At 40.3% G+C, this 16,163-nt stretch overlaps 1 protein-coding gene and 1 non-coding gene across 5 annotated transcripts in view; one reads left to right on the top strand and one right to left on the bottom strand.

Moving 5' to 3' along the window:
- The window catches only part of Ppp1r8 (protein phosphatase 1 regulatory subunit 8), a 32,365-nt gene extending 16,463 nt beyond the window's left edge, over positions 1-15,902 (top strand). For 3 of the 4 annotated variants that reach the window (XM_015485421.2, XM_048816015.1, XM_048816016.1), the window contains 5 exons: positions 1,849-2,002; positions 3,952-4,172; positions 6,113-6,257; positions 11,384-11,448; positions 14,482-15,902. In XM_015485421.2, coding sequence (XP_015340907.1) covers positions 1,849-2,002; positions 3,952-4,172; positions 6,113-6,257; positions 11,384-11,448; positions 14,482-14,835 — 939 coding nt within the window. In that variant the 3' untranslated portion in view covers positions 14,836-15,902. The remainder of the gene's footprint in view (positions 1-1,848; positions 2,003-3,951; positions 4,173-6,112; positions 6,258-11,383; positions 11,449-14,481) is intronic. The other variant, XM_048816017.1, reaches the window with a different exon arrangement.
- On the bottom strand, positions 11,758-11,830 carry Trnav-uac. Its single transcript has one exon. It is a non-coding gene; the product is annotated as a tRNA-Val (tRNA).
- Positions 15,903-16,163: the final 261 nt, after the last annotated feature.

Below are 16,163 nucleotides of genomic sequence, written 5' to 3'. Positions count from 1 at the left end.
AAAAAAAAAAAAAAAAAAAAAGAAAGAAAGTGATAGTTGCTTCACAGAGTTGAGGATTAGATGAGATAGTGTTTAAAATGCCTAGCAGTAATAGTCCTTCAGTAAATATTAATTCTCATACTGTCTTCCCCCAAACTTGGAAAGTCTTTGCTACTTAAGGAAGTTCACATTTAGACATAGTAAATACTCATTAGAATTGACTCTATATAATACTTTTTTGTAGCCAGAGTAAAATGAGACGGTAAGTTGGATTTGGGCATTCATACAGTGATGTCTAATGTAATTCCAGTATCTAAAGAAAGTTCCAGAGGGCTGGGGATGTGGCTCAAGCGGTAGCGCGCTCACCTGGCATGCGTGCGGCCTGGGTTCGATCCTCGGTACCACATACAAACAAAGATATTGTATCTGCCGAAAACTAAGAAATAAATATTTAAAAAAAAAAAAAAAAGAAAGTTCCAGAAATTCTTGGGGGATATGGCTGCATGATTAAAATATACCCCATTCCTTTTCCAATCAAGTGATGATCTTCATTTGAATGTATACTTTCTGAAGAGCAATCTGTTTTTTGGGGGGGGATGTACCAGGGATTGAACTCAGGGACACTCATCACTGAGCCACATTCCCCAGCCCAATTTTGTATTTTATTAGAGACAGAATCTCACTAGAGTTGCTCAGCGCCTCTGAACTCGTGATGTGATCCTCCTGCCTCAGCCTCCCAAGCCTCTGGGATTATAGACATGTGCCACTGCATCCAGTTGAAGAGCAGTCTTATTACTTCATGGACATATTTTGCACTTCTTATTTCCTATTTGAACTAAATTTAATAACCAAGAAAATTTCCAATAGGCAGAAGAATTTTTTATCTCTTGGAGACAGACTTATTGCCTCTAGGAGAATTAGGAAAAGCTATTTTCATCCCAACACTAGACAATTAAACACTGCATTTGGGTAGGTTAATTAACATTCCTCCATTCCATAATGTCTTAGTAAATTATTCTTTATGTTAAGGAATAATGGGCATACCAAGGTGCAGCAGTCTATGGGTGAAGCATTCTTGGTCATCTACACCCTCTGGCTTGGAAAAAATGGTTAATGACATGCTTATGGAATGGACAGAGACATATTTTCCCGTTCAGTAACCCCCTGACCTCAGTTCTCCCAACAATTTCGCCACAAAAGAGTTTCTGCTGAATTTGGATAAATCCAGTGCCCTAGGAAAAAGTCATTCAAGATATTGATGACACATTTTTGTAATAGTAGTAAGTCTTCCAGGAGCCAGTAGGTGAAATAATGTATCAAAATACTTTTTCTCTTGCCCAGAGGCGAAGATACTGGATATTGATCATTTAGGAACTAATGTAATGAATGTGAAGGATCATCCCCATTCAGTACCTTATGTGACTGATTAGACCTTGATGATTGCTTAGGAGAACACTGTGGGAAAGACTGGGGGGGATCTCATTGGGTGGGGGTGGGGAATGAACTGATTTTATTGTGCTCTGGAGTTTAAAAAAAAAAAAGCAGGGCACTGTGGCATAAGTCTGTTAGCTTGGGATACTGAGTCAGGATTGCAGGTTCAAGGCCTGCAACAATTTAGCAAGGCCCTAAGCAACTTAGTGAGACCCTGTCTCAAAGTAAAAAATAAAAAGGGCTAGAAATGTGGCTCAGTGGTAATTGCCCCTGAGTTAAATCCCCAGTACCAAAAAAATAAACAAGCAATGGGAATTTATTTTTTTCTCCTTAGCAAGAAATTGTATCAACTCAAAATCCTTATTTACTTGATTTGGAGTTTTTGGTAAACCTTGTTGTAACAAGATTTAAGTAATATTTAATTTAATATTTATTTAGAAACTCATTATTGATGAGAAGAAGTATTACTTATTTGGGAGAAACCCTGATTTGTGTGACTTTACCATTGACCATCAATCTTGCTCTCGGGTCCATGCTGCATTGGTCTACCACAAGCATCTGAAGAGAGTTTTCCTGATAGATCTCAACAGTAGTGAGTATCTCTCCCACTTTACATATTCCCTGTGGGCAGTGTAAAAATGCTTTTTGGGGTTTTTAGTTAGGAAAACATGTTTTATTGTTCATCGAGGAAAAAGTTTATTTGGTTTTTAAATCCTTCTCTATTTCAGTGGTTCTGTTTTCCTGAAGTAATGACTAGGGAGAGAAGAGGACTTTTATAGAATTGTCCTAAGGAAGTCACAATGTATACATAGCAAACAAAAATGGCACCAAGGAATTAGGGAGTATTGATATTTGAGTATTATAAGTCCCTGATAAATTGAAGTTCAATTTAAGCAGAAACCATGATTAACTGCATTAATGTAGGAAAGCAACAATATATAAGACATTTAAAAAATACAGTGACTCAGGGGCTGGGGTAATGGCTCAGTGGTAGAGCGCTCGCCTAGCATGTGCGAGGCCCTGGGTTCGATCCTTGGCACCACATAAAAATAAATAAATAAAACAAAGGTATTTTTAAAAGAAAGAAGGCTTTAAAAAAAAATGCAGTGGCTCAGGAGGATCACAAGTTTGAGGCCAGCCTCAAGAACTTAGTGAGACCCTGTCTCAGAAACTTTTAAAAGGGCTGCAGATGTTGCTCAGTAGTAGAGCACCCCTGGGTTCAATCTCCAGTACCACCAACAAACATAAAAACTTGAGCAAATTTAGTTATTAGGTTCTTTATCCCAAGTACATTTTGGGTTTGTTAGTTTGTTTTTTTCTCCCAGTTCTGGGGATTGAACCCAGGGGTACTCTACCACTGATATACATCTCCAGATTTATTTATTTATTCATGCATTCATTTATTCATTCATTCTTACAATATTGAGACAGGGTCTGCTAAGTTGCTCAGGCTGAACTCAAAACTTTGATCCTTCTGTTTCTACCTCTTGAGTACCTGGGCATGTATCACCACAACCAGCTACTTTTTGCTTTGACTGTGATTACATCAGTTTTAATTTCAACTAGTAAGACTTTAAACCTTTACTAAGATAAGCCACAGAAGTACAAATAAGGCTTCACTGTGTGGGACCCTGAAGTTTGTTCATTTTGCCTGTATATGAATATGATGTGAAGTGTAAATGGTCCTGGTGCTTCCTGTAAGGCTCATCATTGTGTTTGACTCCTCTTCCCCAACTCCTAAACCACATAGACACATATCTTATGCAAGGTACTTGGTCACCTTGTCTCACAAGAACATTTCTCTGCATTAATCACATGCAGAATGGTGACATGGAAAATTATTTAGAATCTCTAGTAGGATTTTGGCTTGCCTTGGCATTGACAGTGCACCTATTTTGGCCAGGCCCCTTTCTGGTCTTATGGGGAATTGCAAGGCCAGCAATTTTTGTGTTCCTTATGCTTGAAGCTGGAGAGGATATAGACCACAGCAATGCCTATCTCATGCCTTGGTGGCTTCTGTTGGGTTGGAGCCATTCCTACTGGACCCAAAGGAGCCAAGCCTGTCTGACAGCAGAAGAAAGGCAGTAGTATTTATTATGTGGATGAACAACAGGCCTGAAGATGTGTAAGAAATCCACTGAAGAAACTGGACATACTGGTGCATGCCTGTAGTCCCAGTCACTTGGGTGGTAAAGCAGGAAAATAATAAGTTTGAGGCCAGCCTCAACAACTTAGTGACACCCCATCTCAGAAAAATAAATCTATTGAAGAGATTGAAGGCTTAGTGAAGAAGTTTTCCTTCTCGATATAAGACATATCAGAGGATGCAATAGATCCAGTACCATTTTCACTTTAAAAGACTTGTTCTCTGACCATAATCTTGAATGTGGGCATTTTTTTTTTTTTTTTTAATAAACGAAAAAAGCAAAACTGATGTTCTGGGAGAAGCTGATTTGATACGAGTCAAAGATGATGCTCTCCCTTCTAAACTCAGGCTTTTTTTGGTTTCTCCTCTTACATTTCTGATTTGGTTATTCCCAGCACATGGCACTTTCTTAGGTCACATTCGGTTGGAACCTCACAAGCCACAACAAATTCCCATCGATTCCACAGTCTCATTTGGCGCTTCCACAAGGGCATACACTCTGCGCGAGAAGCCTCAGACGTTGCCATCAGCTGTGAAAGGAGATGAAAAGATGAGTGGAGAGGATGATGAACTCAAGGGCCTGTTGGGGCTTCCAGAGGAAGAAACTGAGCTTGATGTAATTCCATATTTATGTCATTGTTTTGTCTTTTGGGACACTGGTTTTTGGAGTATATAGCTGTTCTGTGTAGCTTTTAATGCCAGTGGCTTAGCAGCAGGAGGTTTTCTTGAGCCAAATAATGAGTTTTGGCAATGTTGTGTGAGTCTCCTGCCACTAGACCTCCTCTTAGGGGTCTTGTGCTCCTTCACTGGCTATTAGAAGCCAAGACTGCAAATTATATTTTTCTGTCTCTGGGACTGCTTAGAGCTATGTTGTTCAAATAATCAGTCACATATAACTAGTGGATACCATAATTGGATAGTGCAAATAGAGTCAACCCTTCACATCAGCAGGTTCTGCATTTTTTGATTCAACCAACAGCAGATAAGTTGTTCACTGAGGGAAATTGCTTCTATATAGAACATGTACAGACTTTTCTTTTCATTATTTCCTAAAAAATACAGTATAATAACTTTAGAGAGCATTTACGTTGTATTAGATATTATTCGTGATCCAGAATGATTTGAAATACATAGGAAGATGTGCATAGGTTATATGAATTTTTTTTTTGAGGGACCAGGGTGTCTGTAGATTTTGATATCCATGGGGAAGGGAGTCCTGGAACCAGTCTTCTTCAGATACCTAAAGGTAATTCTTTCCATCACTGCAAAAAGGTTGACAGCATTAATTTAGCAACTGACACTTTCATTCATTTACGTAGCTTTTTTTGGTAGTATCTGAACAGCCCAGGAGTCTTCTGACTAGAATTAGACTGCTTTTGTTCTTATGGGCCTGGATGCCCTGAAGGCTGGAAGTTTTTTGTCATTGTTTTGGCACTGGGATTGAACCCAGAGCCTTGTACATGCTAAGCATGCACTATACCACTGAGCTATATTCCCAGCCCAAGTTTTTCTTTTCTAGAGGCTGACACTAGTAGCCTTCACGTGTGTCACTGCACTGATGTAACTTGTCTGTTCAGTTCGACCAAATGAAAGCATGTCCTTAACTACCCACATGTATTTACTCTTCCTATACACCAAGGCAGTTTCCTAGTCTTTAGGAAGAAAAATACAATAGAAATCTTATAATTTAGAAGTCATTGTAAGGCTGTTACAGTGGTTATGCTTGCTCTTTTTCCCTACAGGCTGCTTTCCTCTGGTTTTTTTGTTCTTGTTCTTGTTCTTGTTTTGTGTCTTACAATACCAGGGGATTGAACCCAGAGCCTCACATAATCTAGAAAGATCGTCTACTACTTACCTACATCCCCAGCCTGTTTGCCTATATTTTAGTTCAGTATTTTAGGTCTTCTCTAGGTCTTCATTCTAATATATCAAACTGCATTGCAGATTGGAATAAGTCCAGTGGACTGAGAAGGAGACAGGCAACAGTGCTAAGGCCAGGTTAATCATCAAGATTAGTGGATGGATGCTTATGAATATAAGTGGGGCCAAACGTAAGAAGGAGGGTGACAAAATATTAATGCCAAAAATTAAGTGCACTGATAACGTCCTTAAGAATTTTGAAGGCGAGAGCTATTGAAAAGAACAGTCAGTTGTCCTTTTTCATCTGTTTAGTTACTTTAAAACAGTTCTTGGAGTCCTCCCAGACACATTTTAATTCTCAGCATGAAAATATGATAGCCTTCCTTTTAAAGAAAAAGGAAAAGAAAACCCTCAACTGAAGGGTATTCGTATTCGTACAGATTATGACCTATTTTCAGTGTTCTTTACGTCCTTTTTTGAATAGTATTCCCACACTAGTCAATGTGGATGTTCCACTTTCTTTCAAATGAGACTTGTTAGTATTAGCAGTCTAAGGATAGTATGAATCTTCCCTAAATGCAGAAGAGAGTCTTGGAGGTCTGATTAAGCCCCTACTGCCTTTCTGCCCTTTATTACTGTTTTTCCATCAAAGTCCCTGTACTGACTCTTGTCTTTTCTGTGTGAATCCTGGCCTAGAATCTGACAGAGTTCAACACTGCCCACAACAAACGGATTTCTACCCTCACCATTGAGGAAGGAAATCTGGACATTCAGAGACCAAAGAGGAAGAGGAAGAACTCACGGGTGACTTTCAGCGAAGATGATGAGATCATCAACCCAGGTGAGATCTTTTCCTGGTTTCTTCTGTTGAAATGTTGTGATCTCAGAGAGTAGTGTGTACAACCGACAGGTCAATTGGAATGTTTCTCAACAAAGATTAGGATTAGAGGCAACATAGGTGGAGTACCCTAAACATCCAAGAATTATCCAGGTACAGTGACAAAGAAAGAATTAAAAGGGGGCTGAAGTTGTGGCTCAGTGGTAGAGCGCTGGCCTAGCATGTGTGAGACCCGGGTTTGGTCCTCAGCACCACATAAAAATAAAAAAAAACAAAATAAAGATACTGTGCCCATGTATAACTAAAAAAAAAAATTAAAAAGAAAAAGAAAAGATTAAAAGGGTCTTGGGGGCTGGGGATATGGCTCAAGCGGTAGTGCACTCGCCTGGCATGCATGTGGCCTGGGTTTGATCCTTAGCACCACATACAAACAAAGATGTTATGTCCGCCGAAAACTTAAATAAATAAATATTAAAATTCTCTCTCTCTCTCTCTCTCTCTCAGTCTTCCATTGACCATTTTTTAAAAAAAGGGTCTTTGATATTAAATAATAAGGCTATAATTATTCTTTGCTGACCCAGCATTTCCCTATCATAGTGGAAGTTTAACTGAAATATGGGTATTTATCTTTACCTTACAATAAAATGTTATTGTCTTTATGACGTTCTGAGTAGGATTGGTAGCTCCAAGGTTGGAATACCTTCTGCCATCATTAATCACATTGAAGTCTTGTTTGTCTCTAAGGAAGTCACTTACAAGTAATTGAATAGGGTTCAAGCTTCAGTTTGTAGGGATGGCCACAATAAAATTGCCAATTTATTATATCATTCAGGTGCTCTGGCAGATGGCTGACATGGGGGTAGGAGTATATATAGTTAATATAATGGTGATAGGCCTGGGTTTTTGTTTTCTTTTTTAAACCTTATTTGGAATAAAATTAATGGATATGAAAATGAAAAATACAGCCTAACAAGTTGCTTTTACTTCCTAGATTGAAATGCTATGAGAATAACTTTCAGGTTCTGCAATTAAGTTTTAAGTTATTCAGATAGATACCTGTTCCACTGATGGCCCAAGGAGTTGGGGCAGGGAGATCTAGGGATTTTAGTTAATTTAAATGCAGTCTGAGTCATCAGGGGATATAGAAACAAATCAAGTGCAATTCAAGATTGCATTAACAATAGACTGGTGGGGACAGTAACCCTACTAGTCTGTGTTCTGAATAGAACTACCCCCAAAATGTGTAGTCCTGAGGGAGGAAGGCTTTTGGAGTGAGTACCCTGGGTGCCAAGAATTTAAGGGGAGAAGTGGGGAGCATGGAATGGTCAGAAAGGAATGGGACAAATTCAGAACTAGTGGGTACCAAGTATTTGGTGCAGCATAAGAAAAAGGGGAAACCAGCAAATTCCCGACTTATATTTAGAAGAATTAAAGATTCACATGAAAGAGATCAGGGCATATATAAATGTACCAAAGGGAATTTCTCCTTTATTATATGTAGAAAGTACCAATCAATCAAAAATAAATAAAGGGCTGGAGTTGTAACTCATGATAGAGTGTTTACCTAGTCATTTGAGGCACTAGCTTTGATCCTCAGCACCACATAAAAATAAATAAATAAAATAAAGCTATTATATCTGTCTACAACTTAAAAAAGTTTTTTTAAATAAAGAAGTGAAAGGAATATCTGTTAAGTAGAGGAGGGAATAAAAAGGGAGGGGGAGTGGGGATTGAAATCAAATTCCTTGTTTGTATAAATTTTGTCAGAAGGAACCCAACTACTGTATATAATTATAATGCTCTAATTTTTAAAAAATATGGGTTCATTAGGAAAAAAAGATGAGGGCGCTCTTTCTAGTGACTACAAATTCACTTTCTGATGGTATATGAAGTGGAGTAGATTCCTTCTCAAAGGAGTAAGTGTGCAAGAGAAGTTTCAGACAGGGACTAGACCAATCTGAAAAGCCAATTTCTGGGCCCCAGACCTATTGAATAAGAGTTTCCATGGGCTAGACCTAGATTCTTTTTTTCTATGCTAAGGATTGAACCCAAGACCTTGTATATGCTAGGCAAGTACTCTACCACTGAGCTATGCCTCTAACCCCCTAGAATTTTGTTTTTAAGCTAACCTCTGGCTAGGCACTGTGGCTTATCCCTTTAGTCCCAGAATTTGGGGATGCTGAGGCAGGAGGATCCTGAGTTCAAGGCCAGCTTTCGAAACTTAGCAAGATCCTGTCTCAAAAAAGGGATGGGGATATAGCTCAGTGGTAGAGCACCTTGGGTTCTTTCCCCAACACCAAAACCAAAAAAAAAAAAAAACCACTTTGTGTTTATACTAATAAAGAGCCAGCAGTTTGAAAAATATTTAGATCATCTCCAAAGTCTCTTGGTAGTCATGGCATGCGCTGCTGTTTTCTCCTTGAAAATTAGCACCCTGGAGCTTTATTAATATAATGTGGTTAAGAGCAGAGTTTTGAAATCAGGGGACCTGAGTCTGAAATCCACCTTTCCACTTAGTAACGTGTAACCTGGCCAAGTGATTTAACAGGCTAATGACCTCACAGGATTATCAGGAAGATTAAATTAGTATATTGAAAAATATTTGGGGCTGGGGTTGTGGCTCAGTGGTAGAGCACTTGCCTAGCATGCAGGAAGCATTGAGTTCGATCCTCAGTAACACATAAAAATAAAATCAAGGTATTGTGTCCACGTACAACTAAAAATATATACATTAAAAAATACTTAAGGATACTTGGTATAAAATTCTCAGTAAATGCTAACTGGTATCACCATCATCATCATCATCATCATCTGTCTTTCACCTATGCCAGAGGTAAAGTTAGCAAGGAGTTTTGTGTGTAGGTCTTCAGAAGCACAGATATACTGGAACAGTGTATCCTTTCTAGAACTAGAATGGCTGGAAAAAAAGGAGCAGAGGGTAAAACCCTGAGCACTTTTGGGGATGTCTGGAGGGCAGAACTCCACTAATTGCTTTTTTATTTATTTTTTAATCCTTGAGGTAGGAGCTCTCTGAGTTGCCAAGGCTGGCCTTGCACTTACAATATCCCTTCCTGCCTCCAGGGTAGCTGGGATTCCAGTTGTGTACCAGTGCATCTGGCTTCCTTTGCTCTTGTGCTTCATTTAGCCCTCCTTGCTTAAAAGGTGATTGGAATAGCACTCCTATAGCAATAAGAGAAAAGTTAGAGCACCTTTGGAAGGACTTTGTCTCTTTCCTAATGACCCTAGATCTTTTCCTTTTTTTTCTTCGAAGTAGAAGCCATTCATTGAACAAAGACTGGTTGTGAATGTGATACCAGGTTCTATTCTTAGAGGCATTCTAATATGTGAAAAACTACACTTAAATAAATCAGAAACAAATTATTCAAATTAAATTCGGAATTCTGTTTTTTTCCATCGGGATTCATAGGAATGTGTTTTCAATAGCAGACAACTTCGGTGCATTTAAAATAGACATATATAGGAATAGGAAAGATAGTAGAATGAATCAAACATAACCTTTCTAAGTGATGTTGGGCGGCTTCCCATCTCATACCTGAAGAGGACTTTTTTTTTTTTTTTTTTTAAGAGAGAGAATTTTAATATTTATTTTTTAGTTTTCAGTGGACACAACATCTTTGTTTGTATGTGGTACTGAGGATCGAACCCGGGTGAGCGCGCTACCACTTGAGCCACATCCCCAGCCCTAAAAATAAATTTTAAAAAAATGTACAGCTGGGCATGGTAGCGCATGCCAGTGAGGCTGAGGCAGGAAAATCATGAGCTCAAATCAAGCCTCAGCAATTTATCAAGGCCCTAACCAACTTAGTGAAACCCTGTCTCAAAATAAAATACAAAAAGGGCTGGTCCCGGTAGTGTACACCTATAATCCAAGCAGCTTGGTAGGCTGAGACAGGAGGATTGTGAATTTAAACCAGCCTCAGCAACAGTGAGGCATCAAGCAACTCAGTGAGACCCTGTCTCTAAATTAGAAATACAAAATGGGGCTGGGAATGTGGCTCAGTTATAAAGCACCCTGATTTTAGTCCCCAGTACTGAAAAGAAAAGAAAAATAAGATGTGCAACATCTGTTAGGGAAAGAATTCCTTCTCTGCCACAATAATAAGCTAAAAGGGGTTTAATAGTTTTCAGTAGTAGTGATGGGTCCGTGCCTGCTCTTTTCTACATGCTCAGTCTTTTTTTATGTGGTGCTGAGGATCAAACCCAGCACGTGCTAGGCGAGCGCTCTACCACTGAGCCACAATCCCAGCCCTGTTTTGCACTTCTTTTGAAGCATCTCTGTTGTGTTGTAACCTCTCTGGTTCTGTTATTGTGTACTCCTCAGTCTTGCTCTTTATTTCCATACCTAGTGATCAGTACATGAGACTTGAGAGAGTAAGTGATTGAAGAGCAACAACCTGAGTCTAGTGCCTTCTCCCTGCAGAGTGAATAAATCCAGAAGGTTTGTAGGGCACAGTGATATATGTATAAGCAATTCAAAGGGAGCCATTCTCCCATCTTATCTGGACAGGAGGCTTCAGATACATACATGTATATTGATATGCATATATGTGTACTGATTTTATAAAGCTCAAGTTATTCAAGTCAAAAATCCAGGGTAAATTTTTGAAGCTCTGAGTCTGGGTCCTAAATCTGTTCTTCACTAATGAGCAGGTATTGGCAAGATCTGTTGTATGTGACCTCTTGTCATTGTTTTAGCACTAATGTGAGATTGATAATATCTATTCGTTTTCTCCCCTTAAAAGAGGGAAATGCATGGAATGGGAAAGATCTTGGGGAAGGCAATGCAGCATTGTGGTGTAGAGCATAGATGTGTTTCTGGTTGCTTGGACTGAAGTTCCAGCTTCTCTCCTCCAGTGGGGAAACTGGGCCAGTCCCTTTACTCCTCTCAGCCTCAGTCTGTTTTCTCATCTACCTAATGCTGATTGCAGTAGTGCCTACCTCATGGGTTGTGGGAGGATTTATCACAGTGTCCAGTGCACAGTGAACACTTCCAGTGTTGGCTGAATTTGACCGTTTGTTTGAATTGTGGTTTAGTGTGCAGTCAGCCCTGTACCTTTATTCCTTCCAGCAGAGTACCAACCCAACCCTGCCCTCATCTCTTTTTGCAGAGGATGTGGATCCCTCAGTTGGTCGCTTCCGGAACATGGTGCAAACTGCAGTAGTCCCAGTAAAGGTAGGAAGCACATTTTAACAGTGTTTGAAATCACATGTGATCTGGAGTCAAAAACCCATTCTAGAGGGTGGAAATGTAGCTAGCATGTGTGTTTTGCAGGTATGAGGCCCTGGGTTTGAACCCCAATACTATATGCATTATTTTTTGTTTGTTTTTCCCCCCCTCTATACTGGGGATTGAACCCAGGGCCTTATACATGCAAGTGCTCTACCATTGAGAGCCTCTATCCCTAACCCTAGTGAGTAACTTTAAAACACATTCTGTGTTCCTCTCATATTTTTCATTCTGTGGAAGTACTTTGTGTGGGGGTGGGGGTGCTGGGGATTGAACCCAGGGCCTCGTGCATGTAAGGCAAGCATTCTACCAACTGAGCTATATCTCCAACCCTGTGGAAGTACTTTTACCCCTGTTTATGTGTAGGGAATCCTGGAACACCACAGAAGGGATACAGGTGACCAGTCAGTTTGATGTGAAACATATAAATTATGTGCTAATGTGAATCTATAAATTTAACTTTTAGAAGGGTGCAGAGAGACCCATCTTCCTGTGGCCATTCCCTTCTGACTCAAAGTAAGCTTTTATGTGAGGGAAAAACATTATTGCAGTATTGCAAGGCACCTGTGTTTTTTGCCATGCCATTATTTTGTACACAGGAATGGCACAGATAGGAAGGTTAGTTCAGTCTGGAAATAGGTTTAAAGATTAGATATTTTGGAGAACTAAGAAGTGAAAGTTATGATAGCACATACCTATAATTCCAGCCACTCAGGAGGCTGAATCAGGAGGATTACAAGTTTAAGGCCAACCTTAGCAACTTAGACCTTGTCTCAGAATAAATAAAAAAAGAACTGGGCTCGGGCTGGGGCTTGGGCTGGGGCTTAGTGGTGGAGCGCTCACCTAGCATGTGTGAGGCCCTGGGTTCAATCCTCACCACCACCTAAAAATAAACAAATAAAATAAAGGTATTGTGTCCAACTACAACTAAAAAATATTATACATTAAAAAATACTTAAGGATACTTGGTATAAAATTCTCAGTAAATGCTAACTGGTATCACCATCATCATCATCATCATCATCTGTCTTTCACCTATGCCAGAGGTAAAGTTAGCAAGGAGTTTTGTGTGTAGGTCTTCAGAAGCACAGATATACTGGAACAGTGTATCCTTTCTAGAACTAGAATGGCTGGAAAAAAAGGAGCAGAGGGTAAAACCCTGAGCACTTTTGGGGATGTCTGGAGGGCAGAACTCCACTAATTGCTTTTTTATTTATTTTTTAATCCTTGAGGTAGGAGCTCTCTGAGTTGCCAAGGCTGGCCTTGCACTTACAATATCCCTTCCTGCCTCCAGGGTAGCTGGGATTCCAGTTGTGTACCAGTGCATCTGGCTTCCTTTGCTCTTGTGCTTCATTTAGCCCTCCTTGCTTAAAAGGTGATTGGAATAGCACTCCTATAGCAATAAGAGAAAAGTTAGAGCACCTTTGGAAGGACTTTGTCTCTTTCCTAATGACCCTAGATCTTTTCCTTTTTTTTCTTCGAAGTAGAAGCCATTCATTGAACAAAGACTGGTTGTGAATGTGANAATAAAAAAAAAAAAAAAAAAAAAAAACTAAGCTCACATGCACAAGGCCCTGAGTTCAATCCCCAGCACCAAAACAAACAAACAACAATAACAACAACAACAACAAAAACCATGGGGATGTGGTTCTGTGGTAGGGAACCTCTGGGTTCCCAGTACCAAAAAAAATCCTTCATGTACTTCTTCTTGTACCTCTACAGTATGGGCATTGAACCCAGGGGTGCTTAACCCCTGAGCTACATCCTCAGCCCTTTGCAATCTTACTTTTTTGTTTGTTTGGGGGCAGAGGTTAATACTGGGGATTGAACCCAAGGGCGCTTAACCACTGAGCCACATTCCCAGCACTTTTTATTTTTTATTTTGATACAGTTTCTCACTAGGTTGCTGAGGCTGCCCTCATGTCCTCCTGCCTCAGCCTCCCAAGTTGCTGGGATTGTAAAATGAGCCACTACACCCAGCTTTTATCTTATTTTTGACACAGGATCTCAGTAAGTTTCCTAGGCTGGCCTTGAACTTCCCAATCCTCATGCCTCAGCCTCCTGAGGTAGCTGGGATTATAGGTGTACACCACTGTGCCCAGCACCTTCTTGTCCCTTTACAACCATTCCCCTCCTACTCAACCCCAGGCCACCAGTAGACTACTTTCTCCACTGCAGATTTGTTTTGCCTTCAGATTAATGTTTAAAAAATGGCAATCAGTCTGGTGCACACCCATGATCTTAGTGGCTCGGGAGGCTGAGGCAGGAGAATTGCCAATTTAAAGCCAGCCTCAGCAAACTTATTGAGACCCTGACTCTAAATAAATAAATAAATACCATAGATAGATAGATAGATAGATAGATAGATAGATAGATAGATAGGGATGTTGCTTGGTTGCCTGAGAGGGAATAGATTGGCTTGGTCAGAGGTCAGAACTCCTGTGCTGATTAGTAATAGAATCATGCCTATAAATAGTCACTGCAATCCTGCCTGTGAACATAGTAAGACCCTGTCTCTTATTAAAAAATAAACTGAATAAAGAATTAGGCACCCAATATGGAAATGCTACCTTTGTATTTACCCCCTTCCAAAGAAAATAGTTGAATTATCACCTCCATGTCCTAATGGGGTGTTTTTACATTAATAAGAGAGGAAGGGTTGACTCTAAATAGAGAGTAGTCATTTAAATTGAATAAGTTTTACTTCTGTAAAACTCATAACACTATTCTCATTTTTCTGATTACATAGAATAGTGAAAACTTTACTGTAGGGCAACATTGGGAGCCACTGTATTAGATGACAGCTGTGAGGTCTCTTCAAACTGTAAGATTTCAGGACCATGGAATAGGTTGTCTGGGAAATAAAATAAGCTGGAAGTTAGGAACTTTTCCCAAAGGCTGGAATGGAAGAAAAAGTTACAATCTGTTTCACCTCTTGTCTCCTCTCTGTTCTTTCCCTCTCTTCATGGCAAACCACAGAAGAAGCGGGTGGAGGGCCCTGGCTCCCTGGGCCTGGAGGAATCAGGGAGCAGGCGCATGCAGAACTTTGCCTTCAGTGGAGGACTCTACGGGGGCCTGCCCCCCACACACAGTGAAGCAGGCTCCCAGCCGCATGGCATTCATGGGACAGCACTCATCGGTGGCTTGCCCATGCCATACCCGAACCTCGCCCCTGATGTGGACTTGACTCCCGTCGTACCATCAGCAGTGAACATGAACCCCACACCAAATCCTGCAGTCTATAACCCTGAAGCTGTTAATGAACCCAAGAAGAAGAAATATGCAAAAGAGGCTTGGCCGGGCAAGAAGCCCACACCTTCCTTACTGATTTGATATTTTTGGTCATGGAGAAGGGTGGGATTGGGTGGGAATGGGGTGGAAGGGTGATGGGGCACTAATGAACTAGGGAGAAAAACGTTCCATGTGTGCAGTATCGTCTTTCAGAATGTCTCCTGGGGTCCTAACCATGTAATATTAAGACTGGGGGTGGGGCTCAAATATACCATAAAGACCTGTATTCAGAACACTTTCTATGTAGAGAAAGGTTTCATAGGTCCTTTAAGTAGACTGCCCTGGCTCTTTCCCAGGCCTTTTATTGCCTCTTTCTTCCTTCTCCTTTCTAGGATCATTTTTATGTGATGTCACATAACCTAGGTTGAATCCAGAGCTGTGGAGGTAGCAGTAGCCTCACCAGTCTCCGGGTCCCCACAGCCTCATTTATATTTACTGTCTTTGCAAGTCCCAGGTAGCAAAAGGGTTGCCATGGATCCCAGGATGATCAAAAAGGTTTAGTATTCTTCGGTTAAGCTAAAGTTTAAACTCAGAAGTGTTTTCTTGGGTCTTTGGTTTTGAGGTCCAATGGTTAGGCTTTTCTCTTCGATCCTTTCTGTTGGAATGAGACTCCCCTTTGTCTGTGACCAGTGCCAGAGGCACAGGTTTATAGTTTTAACTTATAGTATTGTGTGAACTTTTCTTGTCAAACCTGAGCACTCCAGTTGCCTATGTTTCTCATTTATTTTCAGAGTACTGTCCTCTACTCTCCAAGGCATTACTTTTCTTTTTGAGTGTGTTATGAGGCAATTTTTAAAGGATATGATTAGTTAGGGCAACTAAGATTAAAAATGAAAAGATTTACTTTGCAAGTAACTGAAGTCTATTAAGAGGACGTTTTTAGCTGTTGGTTTGGAGGCTACCCCCCCCCCCCCCCCCCCCCGTTTGAGAGCTCTGGTTGCTCAGAGCAAGACTAGACCTGGCTAACAAACAGGAGACAAAGGTAGGAAACATTGATATGAGCTTTGTACAGAGATTTGTACATTTGTGTAATAGGCCTTTTCACGCTTTATGTGTAGCTTTTTACCTGTAACCTTTATTACATTGTAAATTAAATGTAACTTTTGTCATTCTGGTGCAGTCTAGAGTCTGTCCTCACCATCACTGATTCCCACTGCGATCAGAATACATTTATGTCAGAGGTATGATGTTGGCTTGGGAGGTGATGACTTGTCCCCTTTTATTACCACAAATGAAGATAGTCTCAGAAAACTGGAACTTCTAATTGGGGATTCCAGTCCCCAGACTGAGGCCTCACAAAGAAAAGTGGGTTAAGAGGTGACTGTTGCTCTTTATTGGGGAACAGAACAAGGAATCTTGTAAGGGAAGAC

This window comes from Marmota marmota, unplaced genomic scaffold (assembly GCF_001458135.2).
Source record: "Marmota marmota marmota unplaced genomic scaffold, marMar, whole genome shotgun sequence".
In the NCBI taxonomy this organism is placed as follows: domain Eukaryota; kingdom Metazoa; phylum Chordata; class Mammalia; order Rodentia; family Sciuridae; genus Marmota; species Marmota marmota.
Note: the sequence above shows the minus strand (reverse complement) of the source record. Positions and strands in the feature narration are given on the sequence as shown.